The sequence below is a fragment of the Microcaecilia unicolor genome, chromosome 2, assembly GCF_901765095.1.
Source record: "Microcaecilia unicolor chromosome 2, aMicUni1.1, whole genome shotgun sequence".
Taxonomy (NCBI): domain Eukaryota; kingdom Metazoa; phylum Chordata; class Amphibia; order Gymnophiona; family Siphonopidae; genus Microcaecilia; species Microcaecilia unicolor.
Genome location: NC_044032.1, coordinates 437,081,015 through 437,098,758, shown reverse-complemented (window position 1 = coordinate 437,098,758; position 17,744 = coordinate 437,081,015). Strand labels below are relative to the sequence as shown.

Here is a 17,744-nt window from a genome sequence, read left to right as displayed (position 1 = left end):
TCTATAAATCGTGCCTAAAAAAATCAACGCCGAAAGAAATAGCACGTACCACTATTCTAAAAACCACGCTTAAAGCTAGGTGCAGTTTATAAAATAGCACTTAGCATCGGGAACTGCGACTACATTTAAGCATGACCGTTTATTCCAATGAAAACCTGGTATAAATCCCCACATGTAAATTAGGTGTGCATCCCCCTAATTCTATAGCAGTGCATTAATGTTAGGAACACCCCGACCCTCCCATTCTTCTCCCATGGCCATGCCCCCTTTTCAGATCTACGCACTAGAATTTAGCACACCTGTTTATAGAGTACGCCTAAAAAGATGCATGCGTAAATTCTAATTATTGCCAGTTAGCTTTAATTGCTTGTCATTGGCTAGTTATCAGCACTGCTTGGCTCATTATTCAGTTACATTGCATCCACAAATTATACAGGCATCCAAATTTGCAAATGCAACTCAAAGCACCATATATAGAATCCGGGGGATAGAGGCAAATTCTATAAATGGTGCTTAAAATTTGGCACCAAAAAAATCGATCTTAAGTATGATTCTATAAAGTGTGCACACCCTTTATAAAATCACACTTATCAACGATTTTTTTCTGGCACTTAATTTTAGGCAAAACCAAAACAAAATAATCAGAGGTAAATAAGTCTTACCAAAGGGAGTGACAGGTCACTCACAAAACATATTTCCTATATAGTAATATTTCTCTTAAATGAAACCATCCCCAAATAATCCAAACACTTTTTTGTACAAAATGTTTTGAAAATGTGCTTATATATTTCAGATGGACTATCACAGACCTACTGGCCTTAAACTATGTCTCCAAGCATTTAATCGTTGTGTTTGGATTATTTGGGGAAGGTTGTGTTGAAGAGAAGTATTACTATATGGGAAATATGTGTTGAGAGCGGCCTAATTTTAGGTGCCAGATTTACACCTGCTGAAATCTATTGTAAATGCTGGCGTCCAATTTAGGCATGCTGAGGCAGTATTCTGTAACAGCACATGTAACTTTTTGGAATGCTTCTGCCACACCCATGCCCGCACTCATGGCTGCACCCCTTTTTGAATTGCGCACTATGGGATCTAGCCGCCATGCTTTATAGAATAGTGTGCAGCCAGATGTGTGTCAGTAAATCCAAATTGGTCAAGTAATGTCAATAATTGATTGTTAGCGCCCGATTATTGCAGTTAATTGGCTGATTAACCAATTAAAGTTGTATGCACATACATCTCAGGATCATGCCCAAATTTTAATTTACAAATTTGGGCAACTGTTATAGAATCCAGGAGATAGATTATAAAATACCGAAATCCACACACACACACAGTACGTTCTCTTCCAGATGCACCAATATTTTTTAACGATAAATGGGTGCCTACATTTCTGTAAAAAGTAGTGCCTAATTAGGCACCTCTGTAGGCAGCTACCCTTGGCACCTTAGTATAAGTTACCTTCTGTGGAGGTAATTTTATAAGGAGTTTCATTGGCAACAAGGTTGAACATAAATGGTGGTATTCGAGAGCATGCACTTTGTAGGTAGGGTTCCCACATACACACATAGAATATCTCCCGAATCTAGGCTGTGAGCCCACTAGGGACAGAGAAACTACCTGCATATAATATATTAAACTGTTCTGGTTGTACCACAGAAAGGCAGTATATCAAATCCATGACCCCACCTTTTTTTTTTTTTTTAAATAAAGCTCATGTCCAAACCACATATGCACCTGTACACTCAACTCCACTGGTATTCTATAGAATAGACTTCCAATATTTGTACAGCTGGCTTTAATATTTTTCTGCTTCTACATATTCCTGCTGTTGTGACTCTTTTCAGGTTCATGGGTATATTCAAATGAGAGTGATAAGGTCCTTGTGCAGTCTGTCTGCATACAGATCCGAGGACAGATTCTGCAGAAGCTCGGTAAGGGCATTGAGTGTATTAACAACTTCAGTATTATACCTCTTCTTCCAATCACTGCGCTGAAAAATCCACCTTGCTACGGTGAATTCTTACATTAGAGCTAATGGGTAAAGTTCAGACCAGCGACACCATCAAACCCACTATGACTAGTGTAGCCTTTACCAGCTTTTATGGAAGGTTGGAGTGCCAAATGATGCATGGTCCATATAGTATTTTTCCTCTGTGGAGTGATCGGCCTTTAACATAACCCCAATTCTCATATCCCCAGCCTACTTTCTTCTTCCCCCTGTATCTCCTTTTCCCACTGCTCTCATCTTTGAGCATGAAAAATTCCCGTTGGAATTGCTAAGAGGGGAGGCAAATTCAAGGAGGAAGTATCCAGGCAGATGGAGATATAAAACTTGATGTGTCAGGTGACTCAGCCACTTCTGCTGATAAGACTGCACACACCCATTCATCCTAAAGGGCTAGAGTGGGATACAACAGGAGACAACCACTTAGACCTCACAGCTTGGTTGTGAGGAGGGACCAATGGGGAAGGGGATCTAACCTGTCAAAAATTGGTTGGATTTTTTTTTACTTTATGGCTCCTTTCCTCCGGAATAACCTTCCCCTTTCCCTCAGATCTGAATGTCATTTAAGGCTAACTTAAAGACTTTTCTTTTTTCCAGGGTGTTCTCTCAGGTGTCCTTTTACTAAGCCACGGTAGCGTTTTTAGCTCGCAATAGAAATCAGCTGGCGGTAAATGCTGAGACACCCATAGGAATATAATGATTTCTACTGAGAGCTAAAAACGCTACTGCAACTTTGTAAAAGACCTTTCCTCATCTGAAAAGGGCCATGCTGCATGAGGCTGGTTGGGTATGTGTCTTGCTGGATGCTAGTTTCAAAGAGTAGCTTGCCCAGAAATAAGATTTCAAAATAATGCTCTTCAGTTGCTGGGCAGATCATTCTTGTGTCTGCAGTGGATAGAGATTGTTAGGTTGGCTTATCCCCATTGTACTAAGGGACTTGTGTTGTGCCTTCCCATTAGTAGGAAGCCAATTTGCTGTATGGCTTAGTACCTGAGGAATACACAGGCAGCTGTTTATGATGTCAGAATTGTGTTAGAATGCAAAAATTGTGGGGGAAGAAACAGTTTATTACTATTTAACCAAGTACAATTTGATAAACTGAGTGCCTTACAGATAAAACTGTCATAATGTAGGTCCAGCAAAGAGTCAGGCCTAGTGTTAGGCATGCTGTGGCCAGGGCAGGAATTTGGAAGTGGTCCCCAAAGCCTGCAAACAGTCTGTGCCTTTGTCATCTTGGGGCAGACTTGCAGGCCCCAACAGCATGAGGGTCCAGGACAGTTGCCCTTTTTACACCCCTTAACGCCATCCCTGCACAGAATTGGGGTAGAGGGGATTTCATCTTTCTTCCCAGGAGCTGTACCAAGTAGTAACTTTGTACTGTAACCAGTAGTCACAGCTACAATCTACACTTGAAAGAAATTGCTGGATGACTCCCTAAATGCAATCTAACTGAGCCGGCCTCCAAAATTATAAAAAACATCTTCTACAGATAGATTTTCTTCTTTCTATCTTGTTTTTTCAGGAATGTGGTATGAGGCAGCCGAGTTGATTTGGGCATCAATTGTTGGATTTTTTGAGCTTCCTAGCCCAGATAAAAAGGTTGGTTTGATTATTTGTTTCTTTTATTAAACAGTGTTACATAGAAGCACGGAAAATGATGGCAGATTGGGACTGAAAGGCTCATCTATGCCCAGTTTTGCTCCTGATGCCTAGCCATAGCCCTCAATTGGTCTTATCTTTTTTTCCACTTCTTTTTATTATGGGATCTTCTGTGCTGCTACTTTAAAACTTGGTGCCAAAGCTAGTCACAATCCCCTTGATATTCAGCACTATTTAACCAATCAGGAACAGCTGCTGACCAGTTAAATAGCTTAGATTGTGAGCCTTCTACGGACAGAGAAAATACCTGCATATAATGTGTACAACGCTGTGTAAGTCTAGTAGTGCTATAGAAATGATTAATAGTAGTAGTAGCAGCAGCGTTTTAGCACCTAACTGGCACTATTCAGTGGGAGATAACCGATTATCTCCTGTTGAATATCCGCGGTTAGTGGCTAGCCGCTAACTGGCTATATCACGCAGCGTAGCTGGTAGGCGCAGATATTCAGTGCCAAACCAGCTGTGTTTAGCTGTTAAATAGGCCTTCTATTTATGCAGCCTACCTTTGACCGCTAAAACATTAACCAACTAGTTCTGAATATTGGCATAACTAGTTAACTTTTTAAGGGTTAAAACCTCCCAGATATTCAATGCCGGTTGCTAGAAACTGCCTGGCAGTGAATATCTAGGTTTAATACCGGAAGCGAACAGCAGAAGCGCTGCCCACCGCCGGCTGAATATCAGGCCCAATTTGTCCTGTTCACCACTACCACTGCAAACACAAAAAAAAAGGTTGGCGAAAAAAGCCTCAGATTTAAGTGACAGCAATAGAACAGCAGAAAAATACACTGTCTGTACACTGTTTTGACGTGGGATTGGAGGGTTTTTTTATGCAGATGATTGTGCTGACAGCTTTAAGAGTTTTATTCTGATTTGCTGTCACTTAGTCTGAGGCGGTTTCCCCCCCCCCCCCCCCCCCCCAACCCTTTTTTTGTCATTGCAGTGGTAGTGGTGAGCAGGACACATTGTGACTAACTTTGGCAACAAATTTTAGAGTGGCTGTGCTGTAATTATTTTGTTGTGCCCTTTGGTTGTGTGTTTGATACATAATCCTCTGTGCTTCTCCCATGCTTTCTTCAACTCAGTTACCATTTCTGCCCCCAGCATTTCCACTGGGAGGCCTCTCCATGCCCCCATGAGCCTTTCTAGTTCACTGGATTGTTATTTTATTGTGTAGGGTTCATAGTAGGAAGTAGAGTTTTGATGAAGAAATTAGCCATTCTACTCATCATGATTTAACTCTTCTTTTTCTGAAAAACTAAAGAAATAGGTTATAAATATATCTCAAAGTGAAAAATGAGGGCAGTGGTAGAAAAGGGGTGGGATAGGAACACAGAGACTCATTGTTGATGACAGGGATAATGATAGGGACACAAAGGGTTTTAGATTTGTTAGGAACTGGGCAACATTCTGGGGAAGGGGGAGCCTATTCCGAAAGGATGGGCTCCACCTTAACCAGGGTGGGACCAGGCTGCTGGCGTCGGCATTTAAAAAGGAGATAGAGCAGCTTTTAAACTAGAAATGGGGGGAAGGCCGACAGTCGCTGAAAAGCGCATGGTTCGGGAAAAGGTATCTTGCAAAGATACCTCACAAACAGGGAAGATAGGGTTTCTGGATAGTGAGGTTGCACAACAGACCGTGGTAGACCAGGTGCCCTTAAATACAACTAAAGAAACTTACTGACTTCACGGTAAACCTGGAGGACGTAATGGGGCAGTTCGGCAAACTGAAGAGTAGCAAATCTCCTGGACCGGATGGTATTCATCCTAGAGTACTGATAGAACTGAAAAATGAGCTTGCGGAGCTACTGCTAGTGATATGCAACTTATCCTTAAAATCGAGCGTGGTACTGGAAGATTGGAGGGTGGCCAATGTAACGCCCATTTTTAAAAAAGGCTCCAGGGGAGATCCGGGAAATTATAGACCGGTGAGTCTGACGTCGGTGCCGGGGAAAATGGTAGAGGCTATTATTAAAAACAAAATTACAGAGCACATCCGAGGACATGGGTTACTGAGACCGAGTCAGCACGGCTTTTGTGTGGGGAAATCTTGCCTGACCAATTTACTTCAATTCTTTGAAGGAGTAAACAAACATGTGGACAAAGGGGAGCCGGTTGATATTGTGTATCTGGATTTTTAAAAGACGTTTGACAAGGTACCTCATGAAAGGCTATATAGGAAATTGGAGGGTCATGGGATAGGAGGAAATGTCCTATTGTTGATTAAAAACTGGTTGAAGGATAGGAAACAGAGAGTGGGGTTAAATGGGCAGTATTCACAATGGAGAAGGGTAGTTAGTGGGGTTCCTCAGGGGTCTGTGCTAGGACCGCTGCTTTTTAATATACTTATAAATGAATTAGAGATGGGAGTAACTAGCGAGGTAATTAAATTTGCTGATGACACAAAGTTATTCAAAGTCATTAACTCGCGACAGGCTTGTGAAAAATTACAAGAGGACCTTACGAGACAGGGGACTGGGCGGCTAAATGGCAGATGACGTTTAATGTGAGCAAGTGCAAGGTGATGCATGTGGGAAAAAGAACCCGAATTATAGCTACGTCATGCAAGGTTCCACGTTAGGAGTTACGGACCAAGAAAGGGATCTGGGTGTCGTCGTCGATAACACACTGAAACCTTCTGCTCAGTGTGCTGCTGCGACTAGGAAAGCGAATAGAATGTTGGGTATTATTAGGAAAGGTATGGAAAACAGATGTGAGGATGTTTTAATGCCATTGTATTGCTCCATGGTGCGACCGCACCTTGAGTATTGTGTTCAATTCTGGTCGCCGCATCTCAAGAAAGATATAGTAGAATTGGAAAAGGTGCAGCGAAGGGCGACTAAAATGATAGCGGGGATGGGACGACTTCCCTATGAAGAAAGACTAAGGAGGCTAGGGCTATTCAGCTTGGAGAAGAGACGGCTGAGGGGAGACATGATAGAGGTATACAAAATAATGAGTGGAGTGGAACAGGTGGATGTGAAGCGTCTGTTCACGCTTTCCAAAAATACTAGGACTAGGGGGCATGCGATTAAACTACAGTGTAGTAAATTTAAAACAAATCGTAGAAAATTTTTCTTCACCCAACGTGTAATTAAACTCTGGAATTCGTTGCCGGAAAATGTGGTGAAGTCGGTTAACTTAGCAGAGTTTAAAAAGGGGTTGGACGGTTTCCTAAAGGACAAGTCCATAAACCGCTACTAAACGGACTTGGAAAAATCCAAAATCCCAGGAATAACATGTATAGAATGTTTGTACATTTGGGAAGCTTGCCAGGTGCCCTTGGCCTAGATTGGCCGCTGTCGTGGACAAGATGCTGGGCTCGATGGACCCTTGGTCTTTTCCCAGTATGGCATTACTTATGTACTTATGTAAGGAGCAATACTGAATATAAGGAAAGGATAAGGACACTAAAGAGGGCAGATGCTGAACATGGGTGGGGGGGAGGGAAACAGGGACAAACAGGAGAGGTGCTGGAGAGGACAGATAAGGACACAGAGAGAGGATGGATGGCAGACATCGAGAGAGAAGAAATGTCAAACAGACAGGAGATACTGGAAATGCAGGGAAAACATAGAAAAGCAGACCAAATTGGAAAAATAAAATGCTCTGACTACAAGGTAGAAAAATAATTTACTTTTATTTATCAATTGAACCATGTCAACTTTGGGAAACGTGCATTATCTTGCATTTCTGTTCTCTAGTATTGCTGGGGGTGTGGGGGGGGGGGGGGGAGAGCGTGAACCAGGTGTCTGTGCTGCTAGAGGGAGGGGTGGGTGAGGGGGAGCATTAAATGGTGTAAGTGTGCTAGGGAAGTATATGCAGGTGAAGAAGATAAAAAGCTGGAGAGCAGTGTTGAGAATTCAGTTGGGGGGGGGGGGGGGGGGGTGATCATGATTAGGAGACAGCTATTGGGAAGGGGAGTGTATGTCCCACAGGCATATGGTGTGTTGATTGACAGATCTATTGGGAGGTGTGCTGAGGGGAGGCAGAGAGAGAGAGAGCAATGGGTGTTTGTGCATGTGCACAAACTCTAGCTCTGTGGATGTCTGAGCACCCCCAATATTGAGCAAACGTCTTCATTTTGTCAAAGGAGGGATAATTTGTGATGGGCTTAACAACCTCATGGCCTGATGATCAAAGGTAAATGTGGGCGATAGAGACTACTACCGCATTTACCTTCCCTCCCCCCATGACCAGCAGGCTAACAGCACCCGAGCGAATCAATAACACAGAGCTCATTTAAATTAGATTTAAATGAGCTCTGCTTGTATTCTGCTCCTATAATCAGAGAACAGCACTCTGATCATGGGAGCAGAATAGCGCCTTAACCCTACGCCAACTCAGAGTTGGCGTTAGGGTTTAGGCTCTGTTCCCACCCCCATCAGAGTCAGACAGCCTGGGCTGCAACCGTATCCTGGGGGTCCATTGGAACCGCAGATCCTACAAAAAAAGTGAGGCCCTGGTGGCTAGTGCCCCCCCCAAACACCCACAACCTGGGATGCGCGGTGAAGAGGAGGAAATGTGATACTCCCTCCTCCAACGAGGAGGGGGAGGGGTCCGTTACACCACCAGGGTGGGTAGGGTGTAAACGTGGGAGCCCACTTGAGCCACCAGAGAGGGCAGAAGTTGTAGGGGTTTGGGAAGAGCACTAGGCCGCCAGGGCCTCACTTTTTTGGAAGGGGGTTTGGAGGTCCATGGACATCTAGCCCCTGTTTGACAGGCTGGTCTCTCTCTCTCTCCCGCCCTCCCTCCCACCCACCAGCTCCAAGGCCCCCCACCCAGCTCCAAGGCCCCACTCTCACCCAGCTCCAAGGCCCCCCTCCCTCTGAATGTTAAAAGTTACCTCGTCGTCAACGTCGGGTGACAGGCACCGGCCGGCAGGTAGCAGCAGCAGTGAAAAGCGTGCGAGCTGCTGGGCGGCGCTTTGGGAGACTTCCTTTCCCTCGCTCAGGGCGGGACCAGAGCTGAGCGAGGGAAAGAAAGTCTCCCGAAGCACCGCCCAGCATCTCGCACGCTTTTCACTGCTGCTGCTACCTGCCGGCCACTGCCTGTAACCCGACGTCGATGACGAGGTAACTTTTAACATTCAGAGGACAGGGGGGGGGGACTGGAGCTTGGGCGGATGGGGCAGGGCCCCCTTGAGCGCGAGGCTCTATGCGGTCACCTCGGTCGCCTCGCTCTAAGACTGGCCCTGCCTGCCAATTATTCTGAAAAGTAAGCTTCTATGTGTGTGTGATACAAGGAGGCACAGAGAGAGCAAGCTATGGCCGACCAGGGCGCGGGGGACGGCGGCCGAGTTCTGCGGCCCTTGTGTGGACAGCGGAGGAGCGTCCATCGGTGACCACTGCTGTACCCAGCGGCCCTACACTGCGGGCAATCCCCGTGTTTCAGCAGGGCCAGTGCACAGAGGTCAGGAACCACAGGGCGGCATCTGTCTGGGAGGCTGATTCCCCCAGAGCTGCTGCTGCTCAGCCATCGGGATGCTCGAGCCCAGCCAATTTCTGCAACTTGCCTCCACCTGATCCGGCTTCACCCTGCGTCTTCCAGTCCGCCTGATCCGGCTTCTCCCTGCGTGTTCCAGTCCCCCTGATCCGGCTTCTCCCTGCGTGTTCCAGTCCGCCTGATCCGGCTTCTCCCTGCCTGCTCCAGTCCGCCTGATCCGGCTTCCTCCTGCATGCTCCAGTCCGCCTGACCCGGCTTCTTCCTGCCTGCTCCAGTCTGCCTGATCCAACTTCTTCCTGCTTGCTCCATTCCGCCTGACGCAGCTTCTTCCTGCATGCTCCAGTCCGCCTGATCCAGCTTCTTCCTGCCTGCTCCAGTCCGCCTGAACCAGCTTCTTCCTGCCTGCTCCAGTCTGCTTGATCCAGCTTCTTCCTGCTTGCTCCAGTCCGCCTGATGCAGCTTATTCCTGCCTGCTCCAGTCCGCCTGATCCAGCTTCTTCCTGCCTGCTCCAGTCCGCCTGATGCAGCTTCCTCCTGCCTGCTCCAGTCCGCCAGGTTCAGCTTCTTCCTGCCTGCTCCAGTCCGCCTGATCCAGCTTCTTCCTGCTTGCTCCAGTCCGCCTGGTACAGCTTCTTCCTGCCCGCTCCAGTCCACCTGGTACAGCTTCTTCCTGCCTGCTCCAGTCCGCCTGATCCAGCTTCTTCCTGCCCGCTCCAGTCCGCCTGGTACAGCTTCTTCCTGCCTGCTCCAGTCCGCCTGATCCAGCTTCTTCCTGACTGCTCCAGTCCGCCTGCTCCAGCATCTCCCTGCTTACTCCAGTTCGCCTGATCCAGCTTCTTCCTGTCTGCTCCAGTCCGCCTGATCCAGCTTCCTGCATGCTCGTTCCAGTTCACCTGATCCAGCTGTTCCAGTCCGCCCGATCCTGCTCTCCCTGCTTGCTCCAGTCCATCTGCCTCAACCTGTTCCAGTCTACTTGATCCAGCGTGTTACAGCCTGCCTGCTCCAGCTACTCCCTTACTCCAGGCCCTCTGCTCCAGCCAGCTTACTCCAGTCTGCCTGATACAACCTGTTCCAGTCCGTCTGCTTCAGCTTGTCCCAGCCTGTTCCAGTCTGTCTGCATCAGCTTGTCCTAATCCACCAGCTCCTGCTTCAAACCACTCCAGCCTGCCACTCAACTTGACTACTAGCCAATCATTGACTTACCACCAATCACCTGACTGTCTACCACCCACCCTGAAACCTGCCTGCCTCCCAGCCCATCTTCCTACCAGCTCATCACTCTCCTGCCCGACTGCTTACCCTCACCTGCCTGTCTCCCAGCCCACCTACCTTCCCTTTGAACACCCCAGTCAATACCCATGGCCCCCATTCACATCCTATTCCTTGCCCTGTCCCTCCCTAATCTTTTCCCCCTCTCACCGCTGTCTTCCACACGATCTCACTACCCATCCCTGTCCTCTTCCGCCCTCCCCTACCTACCCCTGTTCCCCACCACCTCACCATCCCTACTGTCTTCCTCCTCCTTCCTAGCTCTCAACCTTCAACACCTCCTTCCTGCCATGAACCCTTCCCCTTTCCTCCTAAGCGCATCCCATCTTCGTCGCCTTCGTCGCCCTTCCTCACCCACCCTTCTCTGCACTCTCTTGCTCCTTCTCCTGCTATCCGCGGGTGACATCAATCCCAACCCAGGTCCCCCACACCTGTCCTCGTCCTCATCTCATCTATGCAAACGATCCCGCGATATCTCCAATCTCATCCCTATTCCCCTCCTCCCTCCCCTTCTCGTGTGCCCTGTGGAACGCCCACTCAATCTGCAACAAACTTCGCTTCACCCACGATCTCTTCATCTCCCATTCCCTTCAACTGCTCGCCCTAACTGAAACCTGGCTCACCCCGGACAACTCTGCCTCAATCGCAGCCCTATGCCACGGAGGTTATCTTTTCTCCCATTCGCCCCGCCCAGTCGGCCGCGGTGGCGGCGTCGGACTACTACTTTCGCCCGCCTGCAGCTTCCAACCTCTCCACCTACCTCAGTCTCACAGCTTCTCATCCTTTGAAGTTCACTCCATCCGTCTATTCCACCCACTGCCACTCAGAGTTGCAGTCATTTACCGCCCCCTGATAAATCCCTCCCATCCTTCCTTACCGACTTCGATGCCTGGCTCTCCGTCTTTCTTGAGCCCTCATCCCCATCCCTCATTCTCGGTGACTTCAACATCCACACTGATAACCCTTCCGATTCATATGTCTCTCAGTTCCTCACTCTTACCTCCTCCTTCAACCTCCAACTGAGCCCCACCACCCCTACTCACAAATCTGGCCACTGTCTTGATCTCGTCCTCTCTTCTACTTGCTCACCCTCCACTTTCTGCGTTTCACCTCTTCCTCTCTCCGACCACCACCTTATCACATTCACACTTCAGCACCCTCACCCTCAATCTCGCCCAACACTAACTACTACGTCCAGAAATCTCCAGGCTGTTGACCCCTCCACCTTATCCTCTACTATCTCTGTTCTCCTCCCTTCCATCTTGTCCTGCACATCTGTTGACAAAGCTGTCTCCACTTACAATGCCACTCTTTCCTCTGCTCTAGACGCCCTTGCACCGTCCACCTCCCGGCCCACAAGACGTACCAATCCCCAGCCCTGGCTGACCCCTTGCACCCGATACCTTCGCTCCTGCGCCCGTTCGGCTGAACGCCTCTGGAGGAAATCTCGCACCCTGACTGACTTCATTCACTTCAAATTCATGCTATCCTCCTTCCAATCCTCCCTATTCCTCGCTAAGCAGGACTATTATATCCAATTGACCAATTCCCTCAGCTCTAACCCTCGTCGTCTATTCGCCACCCTCAACTCCCTCTTCAAAGTGCCCTCTGCTCCCACCCCCCCTTCACTCTCTCCTCAATCTCTGGCCCACTACTTCCGTGACAAGGTCCAGAAGATCAACCTCGAATTCACCACTACTCCCTCTCCTCCTCTTCAGCCTATATCTCACTCTCTCATCCAACCTACCCAGGCCTCCTTCTCCTCCTTTCCTGCTATCACCGAAGAGGAAATCGCCCATCTCCTCTCCTCCTCGAAAGCCACCACTTGTTCCTCTGACCCCATCCCCACTAACCTACTCAACCCCATCACTCCTACCATCACCCCCACCATCTGTCATATCCTTAACCTCTCTCTCTCCACTGCATCTGTCCCGGACACCTTCAAGCATGCTGTGGTCACTCCACTCCTCAAAAAACCATCACTTGACCCTACCTGTCCCTCCAACTACCGCCCCATTTCCCTCCTACCCTTCCTCTACAAGATACTTGAACCGTTCACAGCCGCTGTATTGATTTTCTCTCTTCTCATGCCATCCTTGATCCGCTTCAATCCGGCTTTCGCCCCCTACACTCAACAGAAACGGCACTATCTAAAGTCTGCAATGACCTATTCCTCGCCAAATCCAAAGGTCACTACTCCATCCTCATCCTCCTCGACCTCTCCGCCGCTTTTGACACTGTCAATCACAACCTACTTCTTGACACACTGTCCTCCCTTGGGTTCCAGGGCTCTGTCCTCTCCTGGTTCTCCTCTTATCTCTCCCATCGTACCTTCAGAGTACACTCTCATGGTTCGTCCTCCTCCCCTATTCCGCTCTCTGTTGGAGTTCCTCAGGGATCTGTCCTTGGGCCCCTTCTTTTTTCAATCTACACCTCTTCCTTAGGCTCCCTGATCTCTTCTCATGGTTTCCACTATCATCTTTATGCCGACGACACCCAGCTTTATCTTTCCACACCAGAAATCACTGCGGATACCCAGGCCAAAGTCTCGGCCTGCTTATCCGACATTGCTGCCTGGATGTCCAACCGCCACCTGAAACTGAATATGTCTAAGACTGAACTTATTGTTTTACCACCCAAACCCACTTCCCCTCTCCCTTCACTCTCTATCTCAGTTGATAACACCCTCATCGTCCCCGTCTCATCTGCCCGCAACCTCGGTGTCATCTTTGACTCCTCCCTCTCCTTTTCTGCGCACATCCAGCAGATAGCCAAGACCTGTCGCTTCTTCCTCTATAACATTAGCAAAATTCGCCCCTTCCTCTCCGAACACACCACCCGAACTCTCATCCACTCTCTCATTACCTCTCGCCTTGACTACTGCAACCTACTCCTGACCGGCCTCCCACGTAGCCATCTATCCCCCCTTCAGTCCATCCAGAACTCTGCCGCACGTCTTATCTTCCGCCTTAACAGATATACTCATATCACCCCTCTCCTCAAGTCACTTCACTGGCTCCCAATCAGATACCGCATACAGTTCAAGCTTCTCTTACTCACCTACAAATGCACTCGATCTGCGGCCCCTCCGTACCTCTCTACCCTCATCTCCCCTTACGTCCCTACCCGTAACCTCCGCTCTCAAGACAAATCCCTCCTTTCAGTACCCTTCTCCATCACCTCCAACTCCAGGCTCCACCCCTTCTGCCTCGCCTCACCCCATGCCTGGAACATACTCCCTGAGCCCATACGCCGTGCCCCCTCCCTACCCATCTTCAAATCAATGCTCAAAGCCCTCCTCTTCAATGTCGCCTTCGGCACCTAATCACTACACCTCTTCTCAGGAAAACTTATCTACCCCAACTTGACATTTCGTCCTTTAGATTGTAAGCTCTTCCGAGCAGGGACCGTCCTTAATTGTTAATTTGTACAGCGCTTCGTAACCCTAGTAGCGCTCTAGAAGTGTTAAGTAGTAGTAGTAGTAGTAGTATGGGTGTGGGTGTATGTGTGCTGGGGGCAGGCAGAGAGAGAGAGAGAGAGAGAGCTATGGTGGGGGGGGGGGGGGGGGTTGTGCATGCTGGGGGAGGCAGAAAGAGCTATGGGTGTGTATGTGCGTGCATGCACTGGAATGAGGCACAGAGAGAGAGAGCTATACAGGTGGGTGTGGGTGTGAGTGTTTGTGTCTGTGTGTGTGTACTGGGAAGAAGCAAAGAGAAACCTATGACTGTGTGTTTGCACACTGTGGGAGGCAGAAAGAGAGAAATTTTGGGGTATCTACCCTGGATGGAGCTACCTTGATTAGGAGGAGACTTGGAGTGCTAGCAACCACAGAAGTATCCCTTAAGGAGCATCAATGCTGAGAAGGCAATTCTCCATCATCCCTGTTAGTAGGATAAATTTAATTTTTTTAAGAATCTGGGTTTGTTTGGAGGGGAGAGTGAGGATTGAGAGAAGCTACTATTTTGGGGGTAGAGGAGAGATTCAGAGGCTACTGCTGTGGACAGGGATGTGAGCCAAGGCTGCTGCTGGAGTGGCTGGGTAGGTGATGAAGATTGGCTATGTTTGCTGGGAGAGGATGGGACAAGCAGTGGGGAAGGGTTAAAACTGAAGCTGCTGGGGGCAGGTGGGCAATGGAGAGAGGCTAAGGCTGCAGCTTTTGGGGGTAGGTGGGTGGGTGCACCGTCCCATCCACCCTTAGTTGCTGCAATTTTGACTTTTCTGCTATTGCCCCATCAACCACAGCCTAAAGCCTCTTTCTGTATTTCCAGATGGAGGCTGAAGGAGGATGGGTGAAGGGGAGAGCAGTTGCCTCCTGTCTGCTCCTTCCTTGCTACTGTATTAAACAACTTGCTGTGCATCATCTTTACCACATTGTGAATCTGCAACTTATAAACGTGCATAAATGAATAAAAATTCTAGCCGTTACAAGTCTGGCCCTAGACTTTTGGGTTGGCTCCTAGATCCTAAGAAACTTTGTTGAGCCCTGCTTTAGAGGGTAATTTTATTACAGGGAGCCTACTAAGGTACTATTTTATCAAGACAAGTAACTGCCTACTTATATTTATAAAATACTAACATAAGTGGCGTCTATCTTGCAGGTGTGAACCACTGTTCTCTCTAAGCTGAGCAGGAGTCCTCCAACTGCACCGCTGCCAGTAGGGGGTGGTGCTTCAATATTGTGTTTTCAAGCACTAGGAACAGGCAGCTTCCTTACTGGAAATGTGGTAGTGAAACAGCACCCCCCCCCCCCCCCCCCCCCCCCCCACTGGCAGGACTGTAGCTGGAGGACCCCTGCTTAGCTTAGAGGGAGCAGTGATTTTTTTTTGTTACATTTGTACCCCGCGCTTTCTCACTCATGGCAGGCTCAATGCAGCTTCCATGGAGCAATGGAGGGTTAAGTAACATAGTAACATAGTAGATGACGGCAGAAAAAGACCTGCATGGTCCATCCAGTCTGCCCAGCAAGATAAATGCATATGTGTATACCTTACCTTGATTTGTACCTTTCTTTTTCAGGGCACAGACCGTATAAGTCTGCCCAGCAGGATTCCCCGCCTCCCAACCACCAGTCTCGCCTCCCATCACCAGCTCTGGCACAGACCGTATAAGTCTGCCCTCCACTATCCTCGCCTCCCAACCACCAACCCCTCTTCCCCCCACCTGCTTACAATACGTGACTTGCCCAGAGTCACAAGGAGCTGCCTGTGCCTGAAGTGAGAATCAAACTCAGTTCCTCAGTTCCCCAGGACCAAAGTCCACCACCCTAACCACTAGGCCACTCCTCCACTCCTTACACTTGGCCTGGAACAAGTGTAAATGGCTGCACCTAGATTATGCAAGTACTCATGTAGATTAGCGTATTGTATAATTTACACATATAGTTTGCGAACTCCATCCATGTTCTGCCCAAACCCGCCCCTGTACATACCATCTTATGGAGTGTACTTTTACAATGGCCACTATTTTAGTAAACAAGAGTGTTAGCGTGATGTTTACATTTAGTAAAGTAGAAACAAAAAGGCAACACCGGGCCTTCAGGGTTGAGATGATCAAAGTTTCTTGTTTATTAATTGACGGATAGACCCGACACGAGCCATGTTTCGGTGCACTGGCGCCTGTCTCAGGGGTCAACTAATCCTGATCAAACAATTGTAGGTGATTTGGCGTTTTTTTTTAGACTGACAGCATTGTCCATGCTGATTAGGCTCTCGGAGCAATTGAGACTCCATTCCACATCAAAGGTGCTACACTGTGACAGTACCACCTACAATTTTTTGATCAGGATTAGCTGACCCCTGAGGCAGGTGCCAGTGCGCCAAAACACGGCCCGTGTCGGGTCTATCCGTCAATTAATAAACAAGAAACTTTTATCATCTCAATCCTGAAGGCCCAGTGTTGCTTTTTTGCTTCTGTATTATTTTGTATGCTGCTTTACCCTCTCTTTTGTGTCTGTGTATACATTTAGTAAAGTAACATGTATGAAGAGCGCATGAAATATTTTCCATCTTCATAATATCGTACATTTTATTCCATTTAACAGACACTAGTTTTGTGTAACAAAAATTTTATTTGTGCTTTATTGATCTTTTTTTTTTTTTTTTGAAAATTGTCTATGCCTTACAACATTTTACAGTGATTGATAATTGTTTACTGTCCAATAGCAGTAATAGATAAGTTATACTGTGTGATTACTTAAATAATGGTTTGAATATGGTAACTTCGGTTATGTGCACTGTTATACGCTCCGGATAAGTACAAGTGGAATTTTGGTCCAGAGCCCTTGCACTTAAGCGAAGTGCACTGTATTTTTAAGGTGGGATATCTTTTGGCTTTGCTGTTTCCTCCAGTTTAACCTGTTACTGGGATACTGTTACAGCTGTAACAACAGTATATCCCGTTTTAGCCCCAGAAGCTTGGGCCGCACTTGCTCAGTTTCATTTCTGATATTTGATTGCAGTTGTCTTGTTATTTAATGCACTGTTAGTATGCGTATGGTTTGATGGTTTGTTTGTTTGCTTTCACAGGGCATTGCAAGTTCCCTGGGAATTCTGGCAGACATATTTATTTCGATGAGTGAAGAAGACTACCAGAAGTTTAAAAACAATCCTCAGATTAACTTGGTAAATATGCACTGCAGCTACTGCCCCGTTCTGTAGCTGCAGTTGATGTTCTAGAGTTACATGAGGATTTCCTCCTGCTAACCTCGGTTCATGCTGGTGCAGTTCATTCGCATAAATGCCTCTGATTTTCACTGCAGCTCCTATATAAAGTACAGAGAATCCCAAAATGTTTTGCAGGTCAGTGGGCATGCACAGAATAGGCAGGAAAAGAAACTCTAAGGAAGGCCGAGGTTTAGATGGCTTTGCCTATATTGCGGAACTCTTTGTGGTACCTGGAACAATAATGGGCCAGATTTTCACCTGGTACATGGATAAATCCTTCTTATCTGTTCCCTTCTCCACTACTGCCAACTCCAGACTTCGCGCCTTCTGTCTCGCTGCACCCTACGCCTGGAAAAAACTTCCTGAGCCCCTACATCTTGCCCCATCCTTGGCCACCTTTAAATCTAGACTGAAAGGCCACCTCTTTAACATTGCTTTTGACTCGTAACCACTCGCCTCCACCTACCCTCTTCTCCTCCTTCCTGTACACATTAATTGATTTGATTTGCTTACTTTATTTTTGTCTATTAGATTGTAAGCTCTTTGAGCAGGGACTGTCTTTCTTCTATGTTTGTGCAGCGCTGCGTACGCCTTGTAGCGCTATAGAAATGCTAAATAGTAGTAGTAGTAGTACAGTGACTGTATTCATTTTAGCATCAGTGCCATGCTTAAATTAATACTTACATTCAGCACTGCTAT

At 47.6% G+C, this 17,744-nt stretch overlaps 1 protein-coding gene across 1 annotated transcript in view; it reads left to right on the top strand.

Annotated features, from left to right (window-relative positions):
• ALPK1 (alpha kinase 1) overlaps positions 1-17,744 on the top strand; it is a 134,519-nt gene that overhangs the window by 83,029 nt on the left and 33,746 nt on the right. The window contains exons 6-8 of the mRNA XM_030190852.1: positions 1,851-1,937; positions 3,534-3,610; positions 16,908-17,003. Coding sequence (XP_030046712.1) covers positions 1,851-1,937; positions 3,534-3,610; positions 16,908-17,003 — 260 coding nt within the window. The remainder of the gene's footprint in view (positions 1-1,850; positions 1,938-3,533; positions 3,611-16,907; positions 17,004-17,744) is intronic.